General features: G+C 44.9%; 1 protein-coding gene across 1 annotated transcript; it reads left to right on the top strand.

Moving 5' to 3' along the window:
- The first annotated feature begins 6317 nt into the window (after window positions 1-6317).
- ACTG2 (actin gamma 2, smooth muscle) lies at window positions 6318-20593 on the top strand. Its single transcript, XM_082230376.1, has 9 exons — window positions 6318-6443; window positions 10191-10352; window positions 12273-12401; window positions 13635-13745; window positions 14027-14111; window positions 15470-15631; window positions 17834-18025; window positions 19734-19915; window positions 20342-20593. Exons 2-9 carry the CDS (start codon window positions 10227-10229, stop codon window positions 20483-20485), a joined length of 1131 nt encoding a protein of 376 aa, XP_082086502.1. The 5' UTR covers window positions 6318-6443; window positions 10191-10226; the 3' UTR covers window positions 20486-20593.
- The last annotated feature ends 235 nt before the right edge of the window (window positions 20594-20828 follow it).

Genomic DNA, 20828 nt, shown 5'->3' with positions numbered 1-20828 from the left:
TTGTGGAACATTGTTGCACGAGAGAATGCATAAGCATGTTGCTGCACTGTTTGCCGCACCACAGATTGCACAATCTGTTGCATACTGTTGATCCCTCTGCCTGTTCCCAGGTCTCAAGGAGGCTTCCCTTTGCCACTGTGAGCTATCAGCATCTATCTGCAACTCTTGCCTCCTTCTTTTGCTGCTGCTGCTGCTGCCCACTCCTGGGAGGCTCTGCCTGGCTACTGTGTACATTTATTTTCCTTAAAAAGGCAGCAGGGAGTTTCTCAGCCTCTGGTTGGATCTTTTAAGGCAGACTTCGCCAACCTGGCCTCCTCCATATGTTTGGGGTTAAATTAAAGCAGTAGCTTCACACAGCGCTTAATATAGCTCTTCATCGCCTGGCAATCTTTTTACTCACCTCACACCATGCTTATATTATGTTTACTCAGAAGTAAGTCCTGTTAGCAAATATCCTCTGCAGCTTTAGTGAGAAGGATTCTCCTTAGTGTTTCTGCATCTAGTAGTAACTTCCTGCTCCATACAGGATTGCTCCTGTCAAACTTACCGTATTTTTTGCTCTATAAGACTCACTTTTTCCCTCCTAAAAAGTAAGGGGAAATTTGTGTGCGTCTTATGGAGCGAATGTAGGCTGCGCAGCTATCTCAGAGGCCCGAACAGCAAGAGGGACTGCTGTTTTCGCCGCGCAGCGATCCCTCTTGCTGTTCTGGCTTCTGAGATTCAGAATATTTTTTCCCCTTGTTTTCCTCCTCCAAAAACTAGGTGCGTCCCGTGGTCTGGAGCGTCTTATAGAGTGAAAAATACGGTACATTGGCAGGGAGTACCACAGGCCCATTATAGGCTCAGGCACAATAAAGGCCAACCAAACCTCAGAGGCATGGGGGACCACCAAAAATTTGGCAAATCTAGTTGCTCCTTAGCTGCCCTGTTATGCTTATGGAGTCATTACATTGATTTGTTAAAGCATTTTAATTGTTTTATATGTAATTGCTGTTTGTTTTTGTTTTTTATTTTTTTTTTACATGAGACATGGTTTTAACTGTTTTTAAGGGAAGATTGTGGCATTTGCTCTGAGGAGGCTAAGTTTATCACGTGATAAGATTTTCATACAGTCACAGAATTGCGGTGTTGGAAGGCGCACAAGGGTTACCAAGGTCAACCCTTGCAATACACGTATGTAAGTTATTGCTTCATATATGCTTTTGCTGCATTGCAAATTGCACTGAGATGCCTCGTAGGAAGCAATTCATTAATGAAACAAATAATGTGACCAAGTTTGCTGATAATAGCAAATGGTTCAGCACAGCTAAAACAAAGAGAGGTTGTGAAATGCTCCTGGGACCTATTGAGGTGGCCATCAAAGTGGAGAAGCACCCGTGACCCGCCTTCGTGTATATGCTGAGCTGGGTCTCAGGGTTGGGACCGATAGCTTGAGGAAAACATTGGTGCAATGTGGGGCTGCTCGGAAACAGGCGAAGAGCATGCTAGAGAACAATTTGGAAAAGAAAGCTGCTGATATCATAATGCCACGCCCGGGGTGTGACTCCACTATTAACATCCACTTGGAAGGCTGAGTTCAGTTCTGGTCCCTGCCTCTCAAATGTGGTATTCTAGAGCTGGGAAAGGTGTAGAAAAGAGTAGCCAAAATGATCAAGGGGCCAGAGCAAATCTTGAGTGCCATCAGAGTGGCACTGCCAGTCAGCTGTACAGAATCCTGTACTAGCTGCCCAAAAGGCATTCAGTGCCTTTCCTTGTCACTTCCCTTTCTGCACAAAGCCTGATCTTTGGGAGAGGTTGGTTGCAAGGCCTCCCGGTCAACTTCAGTTACGCAACCCGAATTGCATGGTACGTGACTGAATCTTCCTGGAAAATAGTGATAGTCTGGAAGTGCCCTGCAACTAGTCAAGAGGGGCATCTACCTTGCTGGTGCTGAAACAGCTTCCTGTCCCCAGGCCCATCTAATAATAATAATAATAATAATAATAATAATAATAATAATAATATATTTATACCCCACCCATCTAGCTGGGTTTCCCCAGCCACTCTGGGCGGCTCCCAACAGAATATTAAAAACACGATAAAACATCAAACATTTAAAACTTCCCTAAACAGGGCTGCCTTCAGATGTCTTCTAAAAGTCAGGTAGTTGTTTATTTCCTTGACATCTGTTGGGAGAGCGTTCCACAGGGCAGGTGCCACTGCTGAGAAGGCCCTCTGCCTTGAATACTCTGTGTTGCTTGGAGCCAGGGAACCAGGTGGAGGACCACCTTTTCCACCATGAGCTTCTGGGGTGCTTGGGTAACCTTTGCAAGCTCTCCTCCAGGGACCCCCAGCATGTGAGGTAGGTAGAATGCCCGACCTGAAGAATTTGGAGCAAATGATTCAGCAAAGGAAACACAGCCCAGAATAACTAAGGAGACAGTACAAGAATACTTGGCTAGTTTAGATGTATTCAAGTCTCCAGGGCCAGATGAACTGCATCCAAGAGTATTAAAAGAACTGGCAGGTGTGATCTCAGAACCACTGGCAGTCATCTTTGAGAATTCCTGGAGAACAGGCGAAGTCCCGGCAGACTGGAGGAGGGCAAATGTTGTCCCTATTTTCAAAAAGGGGAAAAGAGAGGACCCAAATAATTACCGCCCAGTCAGTCTGACATCAATACCAGGGAAGATTCTGGAGCAGATCATTAAGCAAACAGTCTGTGAGCACCTAGAAAGGAATGCTGTGATCACCAATAGTCAGCATGGATTTCTGAAAAATAAGTCATGTCAGACTAACCTGATCTCGTTTTTTGACAGAATTACAAGCCTGGTAGATGAAGGGAACGCAGTGGATGTAGCCTACCTTGATTTCAGCAAGGCATTTGACAAGGTGCCCCATGATATTCTTGTAAAGAAGCTGGTAAAATGCAGTCTTGACTATGCTACCACTCAGTGGATTTGTAACTGGCTGACTGACCAAACCCAAAGGGTGCTCATCAATGGTTCCTCTTCATCCTGGAGAAGAGTGACTAGTGGGGTGCCACAGGGTTCTGTCTTGGGCCCGGTCTTATTCAACATCTTTATCAACGACTTGGATGATGGACTCAAGGGCATCCTGATCAAATTTGCAGATGACACCAAACTGGGAGGGGTGGCTAACACCCCAGAGGACAGGATCACACTTCAAAACGACCTTGACAGATTAGAGAACTGGGCAAAAACAAACAAGATGAATTTTAACAGGGAGAAATGTAAAGTATTGCACTTGGGCAAAAAAAATGAGAGGCACAAATACAAGATGGGTGACACCTGGCTTGAGAGCAGTACATGTGAAAAGGATCTAGGAGTCTTGGTTGACCACAAACTTGACATGAGCCAACAGTGTGACGCGGCAGCTAAAAAAGCCAATGCAATTCTGGGCTGCATCAATAGGAGTATAGCATCTAGATCAAGGGAAGTAATAGTGCCACTGTATTCTGCTCTGGTCAGACCTCACCTGGAGTACTGTGTCCAGTTCTGGGCACCACAGTTCAAGAAGGACACTGACAAACTGGAACGTGTCCAGAGGAGGGCAACCAAAATGGTCAAAGGCCTGGAAACGATGCCTTATGAGGAACGGCTAAGGGCTAATGTTTAGCCTGGAGAAGAGGAGGTTAAGGGGTGATATGATAGCCATGTTCAAATATATAAAAGGATGTCACATAGAGGAGGGAGAAAGGTTGTTTTCTGCTGCTCCAGAGAAGCGGACACGGAGCAATGGATCCAAACTACAAGAAAGAAGATTCCACCTAAACATTAGGAAGAACTTCCTGACAGTAAGAGCTGTTTGACAGTGGAATTTGCTGCCAAGGAGTGTGGTGGAATCTCCTGCTTTGGAGGTCTTTAAGCAGAGGCTTGAGAACCATATGTCAGGAGTGCTCTGATGATGTTTCCTGCCTGGCAGGGGGTTGGACTCGATGGCCCTTGTGGTCTCTTCCAACTCTTTGATTCTATGATTCTATGAGGAGTGAGCCTGCTTAGTGGTAGCACCACAGCTGTGAAACACCCCCCCCCCCGCAGGAGCAACATACTGTGTTCTTTTGGTGCCACACAAAATCCTTTTTATTTTTGATGGCAGTGTTTCCCATTGGTGGTCAGCGGACACCAGGAGGTCTGCAAAACCCACCCAGGAGGTCCGTGGCATCACTCACATAACAAAAACAACCATTGTTGTTGTTGTTTAGTCATTTAGTCGTGTCCGACTCTTTGTGACCCCCTGGACCAGAGCACGCCAGGCACTCCTGTCTTCCACTGCCTCCCGCATTTTAGTCAAACTCATGCTGGTAGCTTCGAGAACACTGTCCAACCATCTCGTCCTCTGTCGTCCCCTTCTCCTTGTGCCCTCCATTTTTACCAACATCAGGGTCTTTTCCAGGGAGTCTTCTCTTCTCATGAGGTGGCCAAAGTATTGGAGCCTCAGCTTCAGGATCTGTCCTTCCAGTGAGCACTCAGGGCTGATTTCCTTAAGAATGGAGAGGTTTGATCTTCTTGCAGTCCATGGGCCTCTCAAGAGTCCCCTCCAAAACAACCATGGAGATATCAAAATGTTCAAAAGAACATTCAAAAGTCTGTGCCTTGGCTTTTGAAAAATAGGTGTCTGCAGTACTAAGCTATTTGGGAGCCACTGCTCCAAGACCTTTTACCCTCCGTGGTTTCTGTCTACAGTTCTGGTTGCCTCCCCTCAGAAAGGGTATTTTGAAGGGCAACCAAGATGATCAAGGGCAGGGAGCGACTCACATATGATGAGAGGTTGCAGCATTTAGGACTTTTCAGTTTAGAAAAATGGTGAGTAAGAGGCGACATGAAATAAGTTTATAAAATCATGCATGGCATGGAGAAAGTGGATAAAGAAAAGTTTTTATCCTTCAACCAGAACACGAGAACTCCTCAACATCCACCGAAGCTGAATGTTTGAAAAATTAATGGCAGATAAAAGAAAGTCCTTCACACAGTACATGGTTAAACTATGGGACTCACTGCTACAGGAATCCGTAATGGCCACCAACTTGGATGGCTTTTAGAAAACAATTAGATAATTCCATAGAGCAGCGGGTTATCACAGTTCCAGTGGCTCTGTTCTGCCTCCATGGCTGGGGGCAACAATGCTTCTGGATACCAGCTGCTAAGAGCTACAGGAAAGGCCAGGGCTCTCACGCTCAAATCCCGCTTGCAGGTTTCCCACAGGCATCAGTTGGGCCACTGTGTGAGCAGGATGCTGGGTTAGATGGGCCATGGGCCTGATCCAGTGGTCAACCAGATGACTGTGGGAACCCCACAAGTGGAACCGAAGCACAAGAGCACGCTCCTCTCTTGCAGTTTCCAGCAACTAGTATTCAGAAACATAACTGCTTCAGATCACGGAGGCAGAGCAGAGCAATCACAGCCAATCGCCATCAAAGGCCCTCTGCTCTAGGAATCTGTCTAATCAAGGGTAGGCAACCTAAGGCCCGGGGGCCGGATGCGGCCTAATCGCCTTCTAAATCCGGCCCACAGGCGGTCTGGGAATCAGCGTGTTTTTACATGAGTAGAATGTGTCCTTTTATTTAAAATGCATCCCTGGCTTATTTGTGGGGCACAGGAATTCATTTATATTCTGGCCCCCCACCTGGTCTGATGGACAGTGGACTGGCCCACGGCTGAAAATGGTTGCTGACCCCTGGTCTAATCCTCTTTTAAAGCCGTCTAGGCTGGTGGCCTGTGGGAGTGAGTTCCATAGTTCAAGTGTGCGCTGCGTGAAGAGTCAGACAGTGCTGGATTTAGGGCAGTGTGGACACACACACACACACACACACACCGGCTCAACAACAACAACAACAACAACAACTTACATTTGCATGGGTACCTATTGAGAAGATCCATAAAAAGCAACTGTGAAAATAGGAAATATTTAGGGGCGTGCCAAATTTTGTCTTTGCCTAGGGTGCCATATTATGACCCTGTCCACTCCTGTCTCAGTGGATTGGGCCCCTGATACTGAAGAGGAAGGGTGTGCATTTGGATTTCCTGCTTGTGGAACCAGAATGTCTTGGTCTGACTCTGGCCATTCTTGGTAACTTTCTCACCTCTGTCCCTGGACCGGCTGCCACTTCCTTTCCCCGTGCAGCTTATAAGGACTTGCCCCTCACTTGTTTACTGAAGTGTAGCATAAAAGGAGTCAGTTCACAAATGAGGCGTTACTTCCCAACTTTTTTCCTGCATACATTTTTCTGAAGATAATAATTCACCGGGCTCTGTTCTACCACCAGCCCAAGGTCAATATAATGAAATAAAACACCTTATATGGCTAACATACTATCCATTGGCCTTTTTAGGGTCTTGGCTTGGAGAAGATCCGCCTCTGAGGTTTTATAGTCTCACTGGTATTTATACCAAAGGCATCGTCAGAACAGAGTCCCCGAGGAAAGGAGTTTTCCTGCATACTTGGTGAGTAGCTGCAGAAAGATTCTGCTTGCATGAACCCTCTTCTTGGAAACTGCCTCATTCAGGGGCAAGGCAGGAGTCGTGCATGGCAAGGGAGACTTGGGACCCACGTTGCTGGCTGGCCCGGTTTGGAATGCACCTGAACATTGCTCCCTGTGTGTGCCTCTGGAAGGAGGAGTGAGTGGCCTAAGCTCTGCCGCTTCATTGAAGGTTTCTGCCGGTTTTTGTGGCTGTCTTTGTGCAAGTGTTGTGCAAGGCTGTCTTTGTGCAAGTGTTAGCGGCTGTGGCTTGCCTCTCTCCACAGCACACTTTGGAGGCAGAGGGAAAGACCGGGACTTGTTGGGTTTATGGTCCAATATGCAATCAGGGTGTCAAGTCGTTGCTGTTTTTTAAAAGCGCAACCTGGTGTTTTGGATACCACTTTTGGAGAAAGCCAGAAGTTTTTGACTACTATTCCTGTGGATGCTAAATAATTTGAGATTATCTGTCACATGTTATTGATTGCCTAGGGCTAACCCCTCCCCCCACCCAGTTATTTATTCCATACAGCTGCTTTATTTTCAATACTTGCTGAAATTAGTATTAGCTGTGACTGCTTCATCTTTCTTTACATGATAAAAGCAGGCTGGTGTGCCTGAATCTGAAGGAAATATGTGGGGAGGGGCCTTTTTTCCCTTTGGAAGCCAGGGGTTGCAGAGATTATTTCCATTTTTGGGAAAAGCTTGTGAGAAACCTCGTGTTTCTGTTTACTCTCGCCCAGAGTCCTGGCGTGGGATGCCAGGCTTGCTCTCTGATTCATGCCTGCAGCTTGCGGAAAATTTAGAAAAATTCCAGAGGACACAGAACAAGGCTTGCGTGTTAGAAAAGGAAAATATAAGTATGTGATACAATTGCATCCTCCAGGGAAGGAAATCTGAAGTAAAGTGATCCAAAATCTCTGGTGTGTGAAAACTCTTGTGCAGAAACCCAGCATGAAAGCAACTGCACTCTGCACCTGCTCTGTGACACCTCCCTCTGGTAAAATCATGGAGTTAGGAAAAGAATCAGAGTCTGAGAGTTGGTGAGCCCAGGTCCAGTTAAGTCATGTTCCTTGGGGGTCCACTTTTATTTAGTATTTATTATTTTATTTATTCAACATATACTGCCTTTCATCAAAAGATCCCAGAGTGGTGTACAACATTAAGAGCACACTTCAAGACAGCCACTGCAGTGGAGTAGCTGGAGTGGCCTGACTTGGACCTGGCAGACTTTGGGCCAGTCACTTACTCTTAGCCTGAACTACCTCACAGGGTCGTTGTGAGGAGAAAAGGGGTGTGTGGGAGGAGAACCCCTTGAGTTCCTTAGAGGAAAGGTGGGATATAAATGCAAGAAATACATTCATTCATTAAATAAGATGAGACTCTCACCACCTGCTCTGCAGATGCCCTGAGATATATAGTCACTTCAATCTTTGATTCTTTGGAAATGGTCTCATTTACATAAAAACCTTAAACCTGAGTGGCATTTGAACAAGAATGTGTCAAAGCTGAATTAGTGGAACAAGCCATGGCAACAGCAGGGAAGTCGAGGCAGCTGTCTTCTGGTCACGATGGCACCTTAGGCAAGGGATGAGATGTGGAGGGCAGGGTGTCAGATGTGGAGGAGCTGGCTGGAAGAGGGGAATTCCTTGCTGGATCGGGCCAAGTGAGGCTCATCTAGTACAACAATCAGTTTGCAAGAGGGGCCGCCCCACTGCAGGGCAGGCAGGCATGCAATTGTTGGCCTGGCTTTCCCCTGTTGATTTCTCAGGTGCATGACATTGTCGCTATAAGAGAACAAGGGAGGCATTCATGGTGAGTTCTGGCACCTTTTTTCTAGAAAAATAGCACTGGGTATACTGCCTCTGCACAGAGTCTCCACATATGTATTGTGGGTAATGGCCAAGCCCTAGCCTCCATGAATTTATCCATTCCATTTTTATAAGCAAGAGAGGATGCTTCAATCATTTCAGCTGCTTCCTGCAGCTTGCAGTTGTTTCCCCAGCTTTTGTGAGTGGAAACAATCAAAGGAGGGTCCTATTTGTTTCAGAGTCACCTGTCCAGAGACCAGCTAAATCATGAGCTCCCCATCAGCTCAGCTTCATGACACATGGGGCTTACTTACCACGATTCTCCTGCTCACACTAGTATTTCTAAGGGGTTTTCCGTCTGGCCTTCTGTGTCTCTGCAGTTTGCTCCAATGGATGGGTTGCATCCCTTGATGTTTTCGGTTGGTGCCTTGAAACGGAATTGGAGGACAGCCCCAAAGTTGCTAAAGCAGACTTGCCCAGCCTTGGGCCCTCCAGATGTTCTGCACTACAACATCAGCCCTTGTATACTATGATGGGAATTGTAGTCCAAAGCATATGGCGGGCGCCAGGTTGGGTCAAGGGGACAAATTCTTTCTGATCACAATAGGTCCATCAAAAACCTTTAGCTGTTTTATGCCAGCAAAACTATCATGGCTCCCCTCAAAGAATCCCAAGAATGGCATTTTGGTGAACATCCTGGTGATAGATTCAGGTAGGTAGCCGTGTTGGTCTGATGCAGTGTATATATATATATATATATATATATATATATATATATATATATATGTTGTCCAGTAGCACCCTAGAGACCAACTAAATTTGTTCTTGGTATAACCTTTCGTGTGCATGCACACTTCTTCAGATACGAAGAAGTTCTTATCTGAAGCCGTGTGCATGCACACAAAAGCTTATACAGTACCAAGAACAAACTTAGTTGGTCTCTAAGGTGTGACTGGACAATTTCTTTTTTAAAAAATATATATATCCCGGTGATAATTCTGCTAGCCATCCACCTTCACAGGAAGTACAGGCCCCAGAGCAGGTTCCTTGCAGAAACGAAATGACTGTCAAGCTAAATCTGCACTGAAAACATGCTTTATGGGGTATCCTTTCATGGCTGGATTCACTGGCTGCCTTCAAGTCAGTTCTTTGGTCAGTCTCTGTGTTTAATCCTTGCAACATAATTGAATCCCCTTCTGCCTGTCCTTCATTCAGGGCTGCCTGAGCCAAAACACAAGATTCCAACTCTTCAGTTATAGCATTCTATGATTAGTGCAAATTTATTCTAATAAACATATTTTTGTATGCAGTTTGACGTATATATGCAGCAACATCCCCCAATAAGATGCGGTTTTGTATGTCATTTTCAATAATATATTAATTTTTATGTGCACTTTCCCTTAGTATATGCATTTTTGTAAGCGCTGGTTGGCAAACTGCATCACAAGATTCAGATGAGCATGAATTCTGAAGGATGATTCTGTCTTTTGGTTCACATATTGTTTTGAAAAGAGCAGATTTGATAGCTTCAGCTTTAATTGAAATACTTTATTGTCACTTGTACAAATTGTATACAGTGAGATTACAAGTGAATCTTGGATCGAATTCCCCCTCCTCCTCCACCTCAGAAAGAAAATGGGTTTTTCAAGGAATGATCAACCCACTGTGTAAAAAGCGTGTGTGTTCTCCCCAGATATGCATTGGCTGCCCACTATAATAGCAGCTCCCACTCAATGCTGGTGAGAGGAGATCAGGCTAGCTTGGAGGGCAAAGTGCACACATCTCCATCTTCAAACCCCTCATTGTCACTCCCTGTAGCATCTTCTGTCTGATGCCTTTGCCTAATGATGCCTCTTGCTTTCACCGGCAAAGACCCCGCCTGCACAGTCCCTACATGTCCTTCCTGATCTTCCCTCTTCCAGGTCTCCTGTGTCCCAGCACCACCGTCAGTCGAAGCCATGTGTGAAGAGGAGACAACCGCCCTTGTTTGTGACAATGGCTCTGGGCTGTGCAAGGCTGGGTTCGCCGGTGACGATGCCCCCCGTGCCGTTTTCCCATCCATTGTGGGTCGCCCACGCCACCAGGTTTGTGCACAGAGTTCCCTTTGGGTGCTTCTAATCAGGGATTTTTTTCAGCTGGAACTCAGGGCACATCTCAGATGGACGTCATTGCTATTACAAGAGAACAGGGGAGGCATTCATGGTGAGTTCCGGCTCCTCTTTTTCTAGAAAAAGAGCACTGCTCAGAGCTGGGGCTCAGTTAGACTGGTAAAGAAAAGGCTACAGTATTTATATGCGTTGTATATGCGATATAACATTGTGCCACCAAATGGCAATGTGGAATCCCGTTTTTCTCCACCTAGAATCATAGAATCATAGAGTTGGAATAGACCACATTTACAACGCTTTGAACTGAAACACTTCTTTGATGTGTCTAGATCCAGCCTTGGACTATGGACTCAGCTATACAGCTGCAAATAAAAAATTTTAAGTGTGTTTTAAATGTAATATACAATGTGGCATTAGATGGCAATAGGAAGCCTTATGGAAAAATCAATGTATTTTTAAAAAGGCATTTTCAGAACAGTTTTTATATGTGTGTAGATTCCCCTTATAACTCCCATCAGCCTCAGCCAGCATGTTCAAAACATCTGGAGGGCACCAGCTTGGCAAAGGCTGATGCATGGCATATACATGGGATAAAATTTATTATTACCAAAAGTATAAGTATACAAATGAATTATCCAAAGAAACACAAGATGAAGAACTATAAATCTTAAATCAAAAAGAAAAGGAGCACTACAGTTTATTAGGAACCATCAATAGAATATTTATTCAAAGGTCATAATCAGAAGTAATTGTACAACTAAATGTGTTTGGATGTAAGAAATTGGTAGTTTCATAGACCAGTAATTCTCATGTAAGATACTGTAGGACCCCATATTTCATCAGCTAAATGCACCTTGAGATTTGCTGAAAGTCTGGCAGCTTTTTCACTTTTAGAGTATCCCAGAGCTTTGCAAAGTCTCTCTCCTGCCCCCCTTTAAAGAACCGGTAGAGCAAATTTACCAGTATTTGGAAAATACCAGGGTAGCAGAATCACGGGAGTTCAGAGCCACCAGCCACATCAGAAATTCAGCAGGGGAAAGATTCCAGCAAATTATTTGATTGAATAAGATAGAAGAGGATCTGTTTTGAATGTTTTGGTCACAAGCAACTGTTTGTGGGCAAAGGACTCTGACAGGTTAAGGATTCCCGTGTGCAGTGCTTTTTTTCTGGGGGTGCTCAAGGGTATGCAGTACTGAAACCTCCCCCCCCCCCGTTAAAAGTATAACACTTACTGGAACAACTTCAGGGTGAGTTCCAGCACCTTATAAATAAATAAAAAAGCACTGCCCATGTGAGAATCCTTGGAAATGGCACAGTCTGTGGCTGAGTTCCCTTGATTCTTAGTTTTCACAGCTATTCATGTGACTGCATTAATGCCATGCAGAATGCTTGCCAAATGAGAACCTTGCCATGTCTGTAGGGAGGAAGAGTAATTGATCTTCAAGATCTGGTCCTTGTCATTCTATCAGTGAGGCTGAAATAGTCCTTATTCTAGGAAATGAGACTTGTGAAGGCCAACATAATGGTTCCCATTTAGCAGAGTAGAATGAAGAGTGCTGTGAGGCAGAATGCCAAACTTACCTTGAGCGTATCATCAAGCTGAGATTTGAATTGAGGATTCCCTGGTGCACCACACTCCTACCCAATATAAAATTTCACCTTCTTATTATTTATTTGCTTATTCGTTGAAAAACGTATTTTCCAGTCTGTCCTCATATGGTTCTAAGTGGGTTGGAGAAGGGCGAATTCTAAATGGTCTTCAGAAGGGAGAAGTTATGTTGGTGGCAGATGAGTGGGTGTTGGATTATGCAGAGTTTGTTTCCCTTTCTTTGAATACCTCATGCCTGGAGAAGGATGAAGAGGGGAGTTTATGATGTTCCTCTTCTTGGTTCCTAGGGTGTGATGGTGGGGATGGGCCAGAAAGACAGCTACGTCGGGGACGAAGCCCAGAGCAAGAGGGGAATCCTGACCCTCAAGTACCCCATTGAGCACGGCATTATCACCAACTGGGATGATATGGAAAAGGTGACAAACTCTCCTCTTTGTTAACTTTTTAATTCAGATTTTGAATGGGAGGGGGTTTTTTTTATTAAAATAGAAAAACACAGACAATAGCCAGGAATTAAAATAACTTCTCAGAGTCTTGTATAATGTGTATTACAGCAGAGCATCTACTAAACCTTCCTTCTCCAGCCTTGATGTTTCTGAGAGTTTGTAATAATATTGTATCATTTGATATGATCGAACAAATAATTGGATAACATATGAATGGCAATTGATAAATTTCTCGCTAGATTCCATGGCTTTCCAATTGCATTTTCAACCAATTCCAGAAGTATTGTAGGAATTAGAGGAATTTCATACATAACAGTGGCTAGAGAATAATCAGTCATTTAGCTGAGCCAATGTGATGGTCTGAAGACACGACACACCAAACTTAATGACGTGATGATGGCCTGAGTCTGCTAAGTACCTACTTCAATTTTATAAATAAAGCATTTTGCTTCTCTTCCCCACCAAAAAAGCTTTAAAGTATTAGTGCATATAGTCACCATCCTCTGTACTTCTTTGGACCCTAGCGTATCTGATCTTAGCAGCTGGGGTGACCAGACTTTATGGCTTGGATCAGGCATAGGCAAACTCGGCCCTCCGGATGTTTTTCGGACTACAGTTCCCATCATCCCTGACCACCGCTCCTGTTAGCTAGGGATGATGGGAGTTGTAGTCCCAAAACATCTGGAGGGCCGAGTTTGCCTATGCCTGGCTTGGATCCTAAGATCCAATGAGGTCCATGTAAGGAAAGCAATTCTCCAGGCCCTTGCCCCAGGACCATGTGATACGGCACAATCTGATCTGTATTCAGGTTGCTAGGCTTTATGATAGAATTAGTGCCATTCAGTCATGAAAGATTCACAGTTATGGAACATACGTGTTTGGGCATTATGGAGGACTGACAGTGGCACTGGTCTGAGGAATGACTGCGTTTCCTGAGCAACCCCCCATAGAGGCAAATTGACCAGGTTGTTTTGCTTTAAGGGAAAGCGTGCCTGATAGCAGTAGCATACAAATAAAAAATGGCTTATCTGAGTCAGCAGCACCAGCTGGGCATGACAGGCAAGACCCAAAGATGGATGTAACATTATGGAGTCTTTTCACAATCTCTGGCCAACCTGAACGCTTGTGACGTGTTGAGAATGAAGTCAGGCGAGACAAAGCTTGGCACGTTGCAGGCAACTCTTGTTTGTCCACTTTGCCCAGATTTGGCACCATTCTTTCTACAATGAACTGCGAGTGGCTCCTGAAGAACACCCCACACTTCTGACAGAGGCACCCCTGAACCCTAAGGCAAACCGAGAAAAGATGACCCAGGTAAAACCTCCTCTCCTGCTCAGCTGGACAATGTACGATGAACATGTACCGCCATGATGTATCTGCTTCAAGTGGTGGATTTGGGAAGCCATTAAGGGAGGTGAGGCAGAGCTGGGGGGGGGGGGGTTCCCCACACAAGCCCCATTGAGATGCCTTCTGCAGCTCCTTTCCATTTCAATAAGATTTGTGCAGTAGAGCAGAATGTGCTCTCGAGACCGAAGCCTCCTCTATCCAGCCCTTGAAGAGTGGCATGCCATTCATTCTCTCTTTTCCCCTCCTAGATTATGTTTGAAACCTTTAACGTCCCTGCCATGTATGTCGCAATCCAAGCTGTGCTGTCCCTCTATGCATCTGGCCGCACCACCGGTGAGTGCTTAGCTTCAATTGCCGAGGCTTCAGAAGTCTGAATTCCATGCACGTCCACACAAATCTGAGATGAAAGAGAGCCAGTGTGGTGTAGTGGTTAGAGTGTCGTCCTAGGACCTGCAAGACCAGGGTTCGAATCCTCACTCATTCAGGAAGCCCACTGGCACAATAGCAGAGGCAGCCTGGCGTTCGTCCTGCTCCTGATGGTGTGCTGATGACCAAGCACTTTACAATACAGTGATATGGATGCTTGACAGCTTATTGGATTCCCAGAGACAATGGAGTGGGCCTCCAGGGTTGAACTCAAACTGCTAGAGAATCACAGCGCCTGCTGTGGCTGCAGACTGATAACTTGCAACATGTTTTTTGCTGTGTTAGCAGTACCAAAGTAACCTCCCATGGGGCGCAGGGCTGAACAATGTGTGTGGAGGTCCTGGACTGCACAGACAAAGGGCAAAAGTAAACAGCATAATATGTTTGGCACCACCTTGGCTGCTGGAGTTGCCGGAAGGAGGTGTACAAGGTGCCATCCAATCGTCTTAGAGACCCAACTCCAGATTTGTGTAGGGTTTAATCCAGGCACAGGCAGATTCCATCCCTCCAGATGTTTGGGACTACAGTTCTCATCATCCCTGACCTCTGGTCCTGTTAGAAGAAGAAGAAGAAGAGTTTGGATTTGATATCCCGCCTTTCACTCCCCTTCAGGAGTCTCAAAGCGGCTAACATTCTCCTTTCCCTTCCTCCCCCACAACAAACACTCTGTGAGGTGAGTGGGGCTGAGAGACTTCACAGAAGTGTGACTGGCCCAAGGTCACCCAGCAGCTGCATGTGGAGGAGCGGAGACACAAACCCGGTTTCCCAGATTACGTGACTACCGCTCTTAACCACTACACCACACTGGCTCTCACTGGTTAGCTAGGGATGATGGGAATTATAGTCCCAAACATCTGGAGGGCCGGAGTTTGCCTATGCCTTGTCCTTAGCTATCCATGGGTAGGCAAACTAAGGCCCAATCACCTTCTAAATCCGGCCTGCGGATGGTCTGGGAATCAGTGTGTTTTTACATGAGTGGAATGTGTCCTTTTATTTAAAATGCATCTCTGGGTTATTTGTGGGGCATAGGAATTTGTTCATTTTTTTCCTCCAAAATATAGTCTGGCCCCCCCACAAGGCCTGAGGGACAGTGGAGTGGCCCCCTGCAGAAAAAGTTTGCTGACCCCTGGTTTAATCCTTAGCCTTTTCTTCTCCCTAAGATGTCCCACAAGACAGCAGCCAATATTTCCTGAGTAATATGTTGACGTAAGAAGAGTCAATTGTGTCACATTTGTGTCACAGTCTTCCTTCCTCTTCCTCCTTAGGTATTGTTCTGGACTCCGGTGACGGCGTCACTCACAACGTGCCCATTTATGAAGGTTACGCCCTGCCTCACGCAATCATGCGTCTTGACCTGGCTGGCCGCGACCTTACAGACTACCTCATGAAGATCCTGACCGAACGCGGCTACTCTTTTGTCACCACTGGTAAGGAGGGGCTGGATCCTTGGAGCTGACGGCAGGGACCTAGATGGGGCTGCTCCAGCATTGTTTTTCTTCTTTATTTTACTTTTTAAGAAAAGCCCAGATAAGCACTTTTATATTGTCATGTGGTTCAGACATCTTAGCGCTGTCTCCTCGTTGCATTTTTTGGAGGGGGGAAATTGAAAGTAAATGGGGAGGAAAATAGCACATTTTGTTAGATGGGATTGCCTTACCCCATCCATTAGAATAATAGAATTGTAGAGTAGGAAGGAACACAAGGTTCATCTAGTCCAGAAATTATAATAGTACAATAAAGTATAAAAGACACACGGACATACACTGAGAGGAAATGGGTAGAGAGAGGTGTATTGAAAGAAAACTAACAACAACAACAACAACAATAACTAAGGTAGGGTATATAAGACAGAGGACACCAAAGAAGGAACAAAGGGGGAGGAGCAAAGAAAGGACGAAAGAAGAGGAAAAGGGAAAAGGGAAGGAAAGAAAAAGAAAAAGAGGGAAAGGAAGTGTGTGTGTGTGTGTGTGTGTGTGTGTGTGTGTGTAATGCAGAGGAGAGGTATTCAACAGTCAGATAGTTGAACATAGGTAACAAGGGGAGATATAATAATAATAATAATAATAATAATAATAATAATAATAATAATAATACTTTTATTATTTATACCCTGCCCATCTGGCTGGGTGGCTTCCAACTGGATATTAAAAACAATACAGTGTCAGACATTAAAAACTTCCCTAAACAGGGCCGCCTTCAGTTGTCTTTTAAAAGTAAAATAGTTGTTTATTGCCTTGACATATGCTGGGAGGGCGTTCCACAGGGCAGGTGCCACTACTGAGAAGGCCCTCTGCCTGGTTCCCTGTAACTCACTTCTCGCAGTGAGGGAACCACCAGAAGGCCCTTAGAGCTGGACCTCAGTGTCTGGGCAGAACAATGGGGGTGGAGATGCTCCTTCAGGTATACAGGACCAAGGCCGTTTAGGGCTTTAAAGGTCAGCACCAACACTTTGAATTGTGCTCGGAAATGTAGTGGGGGAAAATAAAGATCTTTCAGGACCGGTGTTATATGGTCTCAGCTGCCAGTCTAGCTGCCGTCTTCAGGATTAATTGCAGTTTCCAAGTCACTTTCAAAGGTAGCCCCACGTAGAGCACATTGCAATAGTCCAAGTGGGAGATAACCAGCGCATGCACCACTCTGGTGAGACACTCTGTGGGCAGGTAGGGTCTCAGCCTGCGTACCAGATGGAGCTGGTAGACAGCTGCCCTGGACACAGAATTGACCTGCGCCTCCATGGACAGCTGTGAGTCCAAAATGACTCCCAGGCTGCACACCTGCTCCTTCAGTGGCACAGTTACCCCATTCAGGATCAGGGAGTCCTCCACATCAACCCTGTCCCCCAAGAACAGTACTTCTGTCTTGTCAGGATTCAACCTCAATCCATCGTTATCTTCAACCCTTTCATTCCAATAGCTTATGAAAAGGACCCATCATTCTAAGAACTTGTTCTCTTGTTGGCTTCTGACTTCTCTTCCTGAGTATTCCATTTGAACAGATCCTAACATTTGCCATATTTTCTTTAGCCATTCTTTCACTTGGTGAGGTGCGGCAGTCACTTCAGTCTTCCAAAATTTAGAGATGCAAATTCTGTCTGCATTCTCATTTCTGTTATGAAGATCAGCTTACATATTGCATGGTGTTTTTGTGGAAACATATGATATACTCCCCCCCCCCCATATAAGAAGGCTGTACAAATGGATGTGTTTTCTTTTGGGTACATGCATTGTGTGATTTGCTGTTCAACAACATGCTTAGCTTTGTTAACCTGGGACAGCCTTCCCCAACCTGGTGCCCTCCAAATGTTTTGGACTACATAGCCCATCAGCCCGCATCAGCCCGGCTGCCTCTGGAGAGAACCTGGTTGGGGAAGGCTGACTTAGGCCATACCTTCACTGCAAATATAAGTGAGTGCTAACTCGCTTTTAACTATTGTGGCCTTTTTCACTGTACGGAGACTTCGCTAGGAGTTGTCCTTGTGGGATTGTGCTGAGAATCTTAACAGAGGGCATTTCCCAAGGTTGGGTTTACTGGGAAAAGTAAATTAAAACAATTCAGTTTGGTAGGTTCATCTACCATCATATCATCATCTTCATTTATTAATTTATATACCATGCCCCTGTCTTTCACAGCTGAACGAGAAATTGTGCGTGACATCAAGGAGAAGCTGTGCTACGTCGCTCTGGATTTTGAGAATGAGATGGCAACAGCTGCTTCCTCCTCATCCCTGGAAAAGAGCTATGAGCTCCCTGATGGGCAAGTCATCACCATTGGCAATGAGCGATTCCGTTGCCCAGAAACTCTTTTCCAGCCTTCCTTTATAGGTGAGTCTGCATCTCTAGAGTCTGGAGTCAGAGAATCTGAAGTAATGCATGGGAAACAATATTTCCTTCTCTCTTGGGGCTCTTTTCTTTGATTGTGATATTTCAACCTGAAATATCATTTTTTGGTATTAATATTTTATTGAAAAGGTTTCAATTATAAAGGAATAAAGTGATGCAAATAAAATAAAAAGGCACAAAAATGTGTAGAAACAATATACGAATATATACAATATACAAAAAATACCCTAACCCATACATTCTTGTATAAATTAGATATTATTATGCTAATACATATGTTAATATTAATAGTCTACTACATTTTGTATAAATTCATTCCAATTTTGTCGTGTTTATCCAGGCAGTCTACGTCTGTAAGCAGTCTGTTCATAAGTTGCAAGTGTTATCATATTGTCAATCCATTTATTAAAGGGGATTATATATTTATTCCAGTTGATCAATATCAGTCTCTTGGCTATCATTAGAGCACATAGAATCTATTGTCAACATCCTGTTGTTAACATCTATACCAGGCACAGGCAAACTCGACCCTCCAGATGTTTTGGGACTACAACTCCCATCATCCCTAGCTAACAGGACCAGTGGTCAGGGATGGTGGGAATTATAGTCTCAAAACATCTGGAGGGCTGGGTAGGCCTATGCCTGTTCTATACAATAGGTATATAGTTCAGAATAATATAGTTCAGTCAATCATGAAAAGAAAATGGAGCCTTACTTCTTGCATTCAATTTGTTCATCCCTTGCTTCTCCCTCCGAAGGAAATCCCGAAGCAACTAACAACACCATACAAAAAAGTACAATCATCTCAAAAGACAAAGCAATATTTTATTTGACAAAATGCTAGAATAAACCTATAGACACATTTTGCATTCAGTTCTTAAGAAAACAACAATTCAGTCAACAATGCAAAATCCATAAACAATGGAAGAAAACTGTATATGAGAATGAATTCTTCCCATTCCTATTATATAATTGTACACTACAATAAAATTAAAAACCATAGCAATTTTTAAAAGAAGGTAGTATTTAAAGCCCAGTGAAACACCAACAGCTCTTAAAGGCAAACCAACAGCAGTGGCTTTTGCCAGTTGACTACAAAGGCTCTGATGGGAGAGGAGGGAAATCTGCTCCCCAGAAAGGAACTTAATTCCAAAGTTTCATCCAAGCCAACCATAGTTCGGTGGCCGAGGCACTTGCTCTGCATGCAGAAAAGAGAGCCAGCGTGGTGCTGTGGTTAGAGTGTGAGACTAGGACCTGGGAGAGAGCAGGGTTCGAATCCCCACTGGGCCATGAAACTCACCTTGGGCCAAGCACGGCCTCTCAGTCTAACCTCACAGGGTTTGGTGGGGATAAAATGAGAAGGGAGAGAACCATGAACACCACTTTGAACTCCTTCAGAAAAAATTGTGGGCTATAAATGCAATAAAACAAATGAATACCTCAGGTTCAGTCTTTGGTTTCTCCAGGTAGGGCTGGAAGTCTCCTCTGTCTGAAATCTTGGAGAACTGCTGGTAGTCTATTTAGGCAATACAGAGCTAGATGGAGCAATAGTCTGACTCAGTGTGAAGGTTTCTTCCTATGTACCTATCAGTTGGGTTGTGATCAGTGCTGAACTGCCAGAGGAAGTTCGTCTTACTGAGTTCCCATCTGAACTGGGGACAAGCTACTGATTTTGGACCATTACTCCTAGGCATGGAATCTGCTGGCATTCATGAGACCACCTACAATTCCATCATGAAGTGCGACATTGACATCCGCAAAGACCTCTATGCCAACAACGTCCTTTCTGGAGGCACCACCATGTACCCTGGAATCGCAGACAGAATGCAAAAGGAGATTACAGCCTTGGCTCCCAGCACAATGAAGATAAAGGCATGTCTGCCCTATTTTCTTTCAGGGTTTGAAATACTGTCCCTTAGCAGCCGCCCAGCCCCATCCCACCTGCAACCTGGCAGGACAGCACATACTGATGGGAACAAAGATCCATGAGTGTGCTATGGGGAGGGGATTACCCATGCGTTTTTTGGGACTGCGCCCCTTCCAGTCGTCAACCACAGGGAACTCTTTGCTGTTATGCTCTGATGGGTATTGGCCCACTGAAATGCCTATGGAAATAATCCAAAATTTAATACTATCTGTAGTAGTTGGCATATATCTGATGATAACTGTGGGTCTTGACATTTCCTCAGGTCAGAACTGACTTCTTGATTGTGCTCAGTCTCACACCTTACTTACTCGGTAGCCAAATGACCATCAAAAATGTCACTCATCAACCCTCTTCTACAAATGTTTTCACAGATCATTGCTCCTCCTGAGCGTAAATACTCTGTTTGGATTGGTGGTTCCATCCTGGCCTCTCTCTCCACCTTCCAGCAGATGTGGATCAGCAAACCAGAATACGATGAGGCTGGTCCTTCAATTGTCCACCGGAAGTGCTTCTAGAGGCCAGAGCTAGATTCTTCTAGAGCATGGAGACTCCTTCCTCCTCCTCCTCCTCCTTTTGCAATTCTTTCTAACTCTTCAATAAGCATTAAAACGTTTTTCAAACTCTGCCTGTAGCACTTTGTCCCCTGTTGTTGTTGCTGCTGTAATCTACTTTGCACCCTAAGGCTCAGGGCAGGTTACAACAATTTAAAATACCATTTTAAAACACACAACAGTTTTAGGGTAAAAAGATGTGTCTTCAGCATACAATGGAAACTATATAGTGAAGGGCCAGGTGTACCTCTGTGGGGAAGGAATGCCACAGTGAATGCCCTCTCCTGGCCTACCACCACCACCAAAC

Source organism: Podarcis vaucheri (genome assembly GCF_965113315.1).
Source record: "Podarcis vaucheri genome assembly, chromosome: 7".
In the NCBI taxonomy this organism is placed as follows: domain Eukaryota; kingdom Metazoa; phylum Chordata; class Lepidosauria; order Squamata; family Lacertidae; genus Podarcis; species Podarcis vaucheri.
Note: the sequence above shows the minus strand (reverse complement) of the source record. Positions and strands in the feature narration are given on the sequence as shown.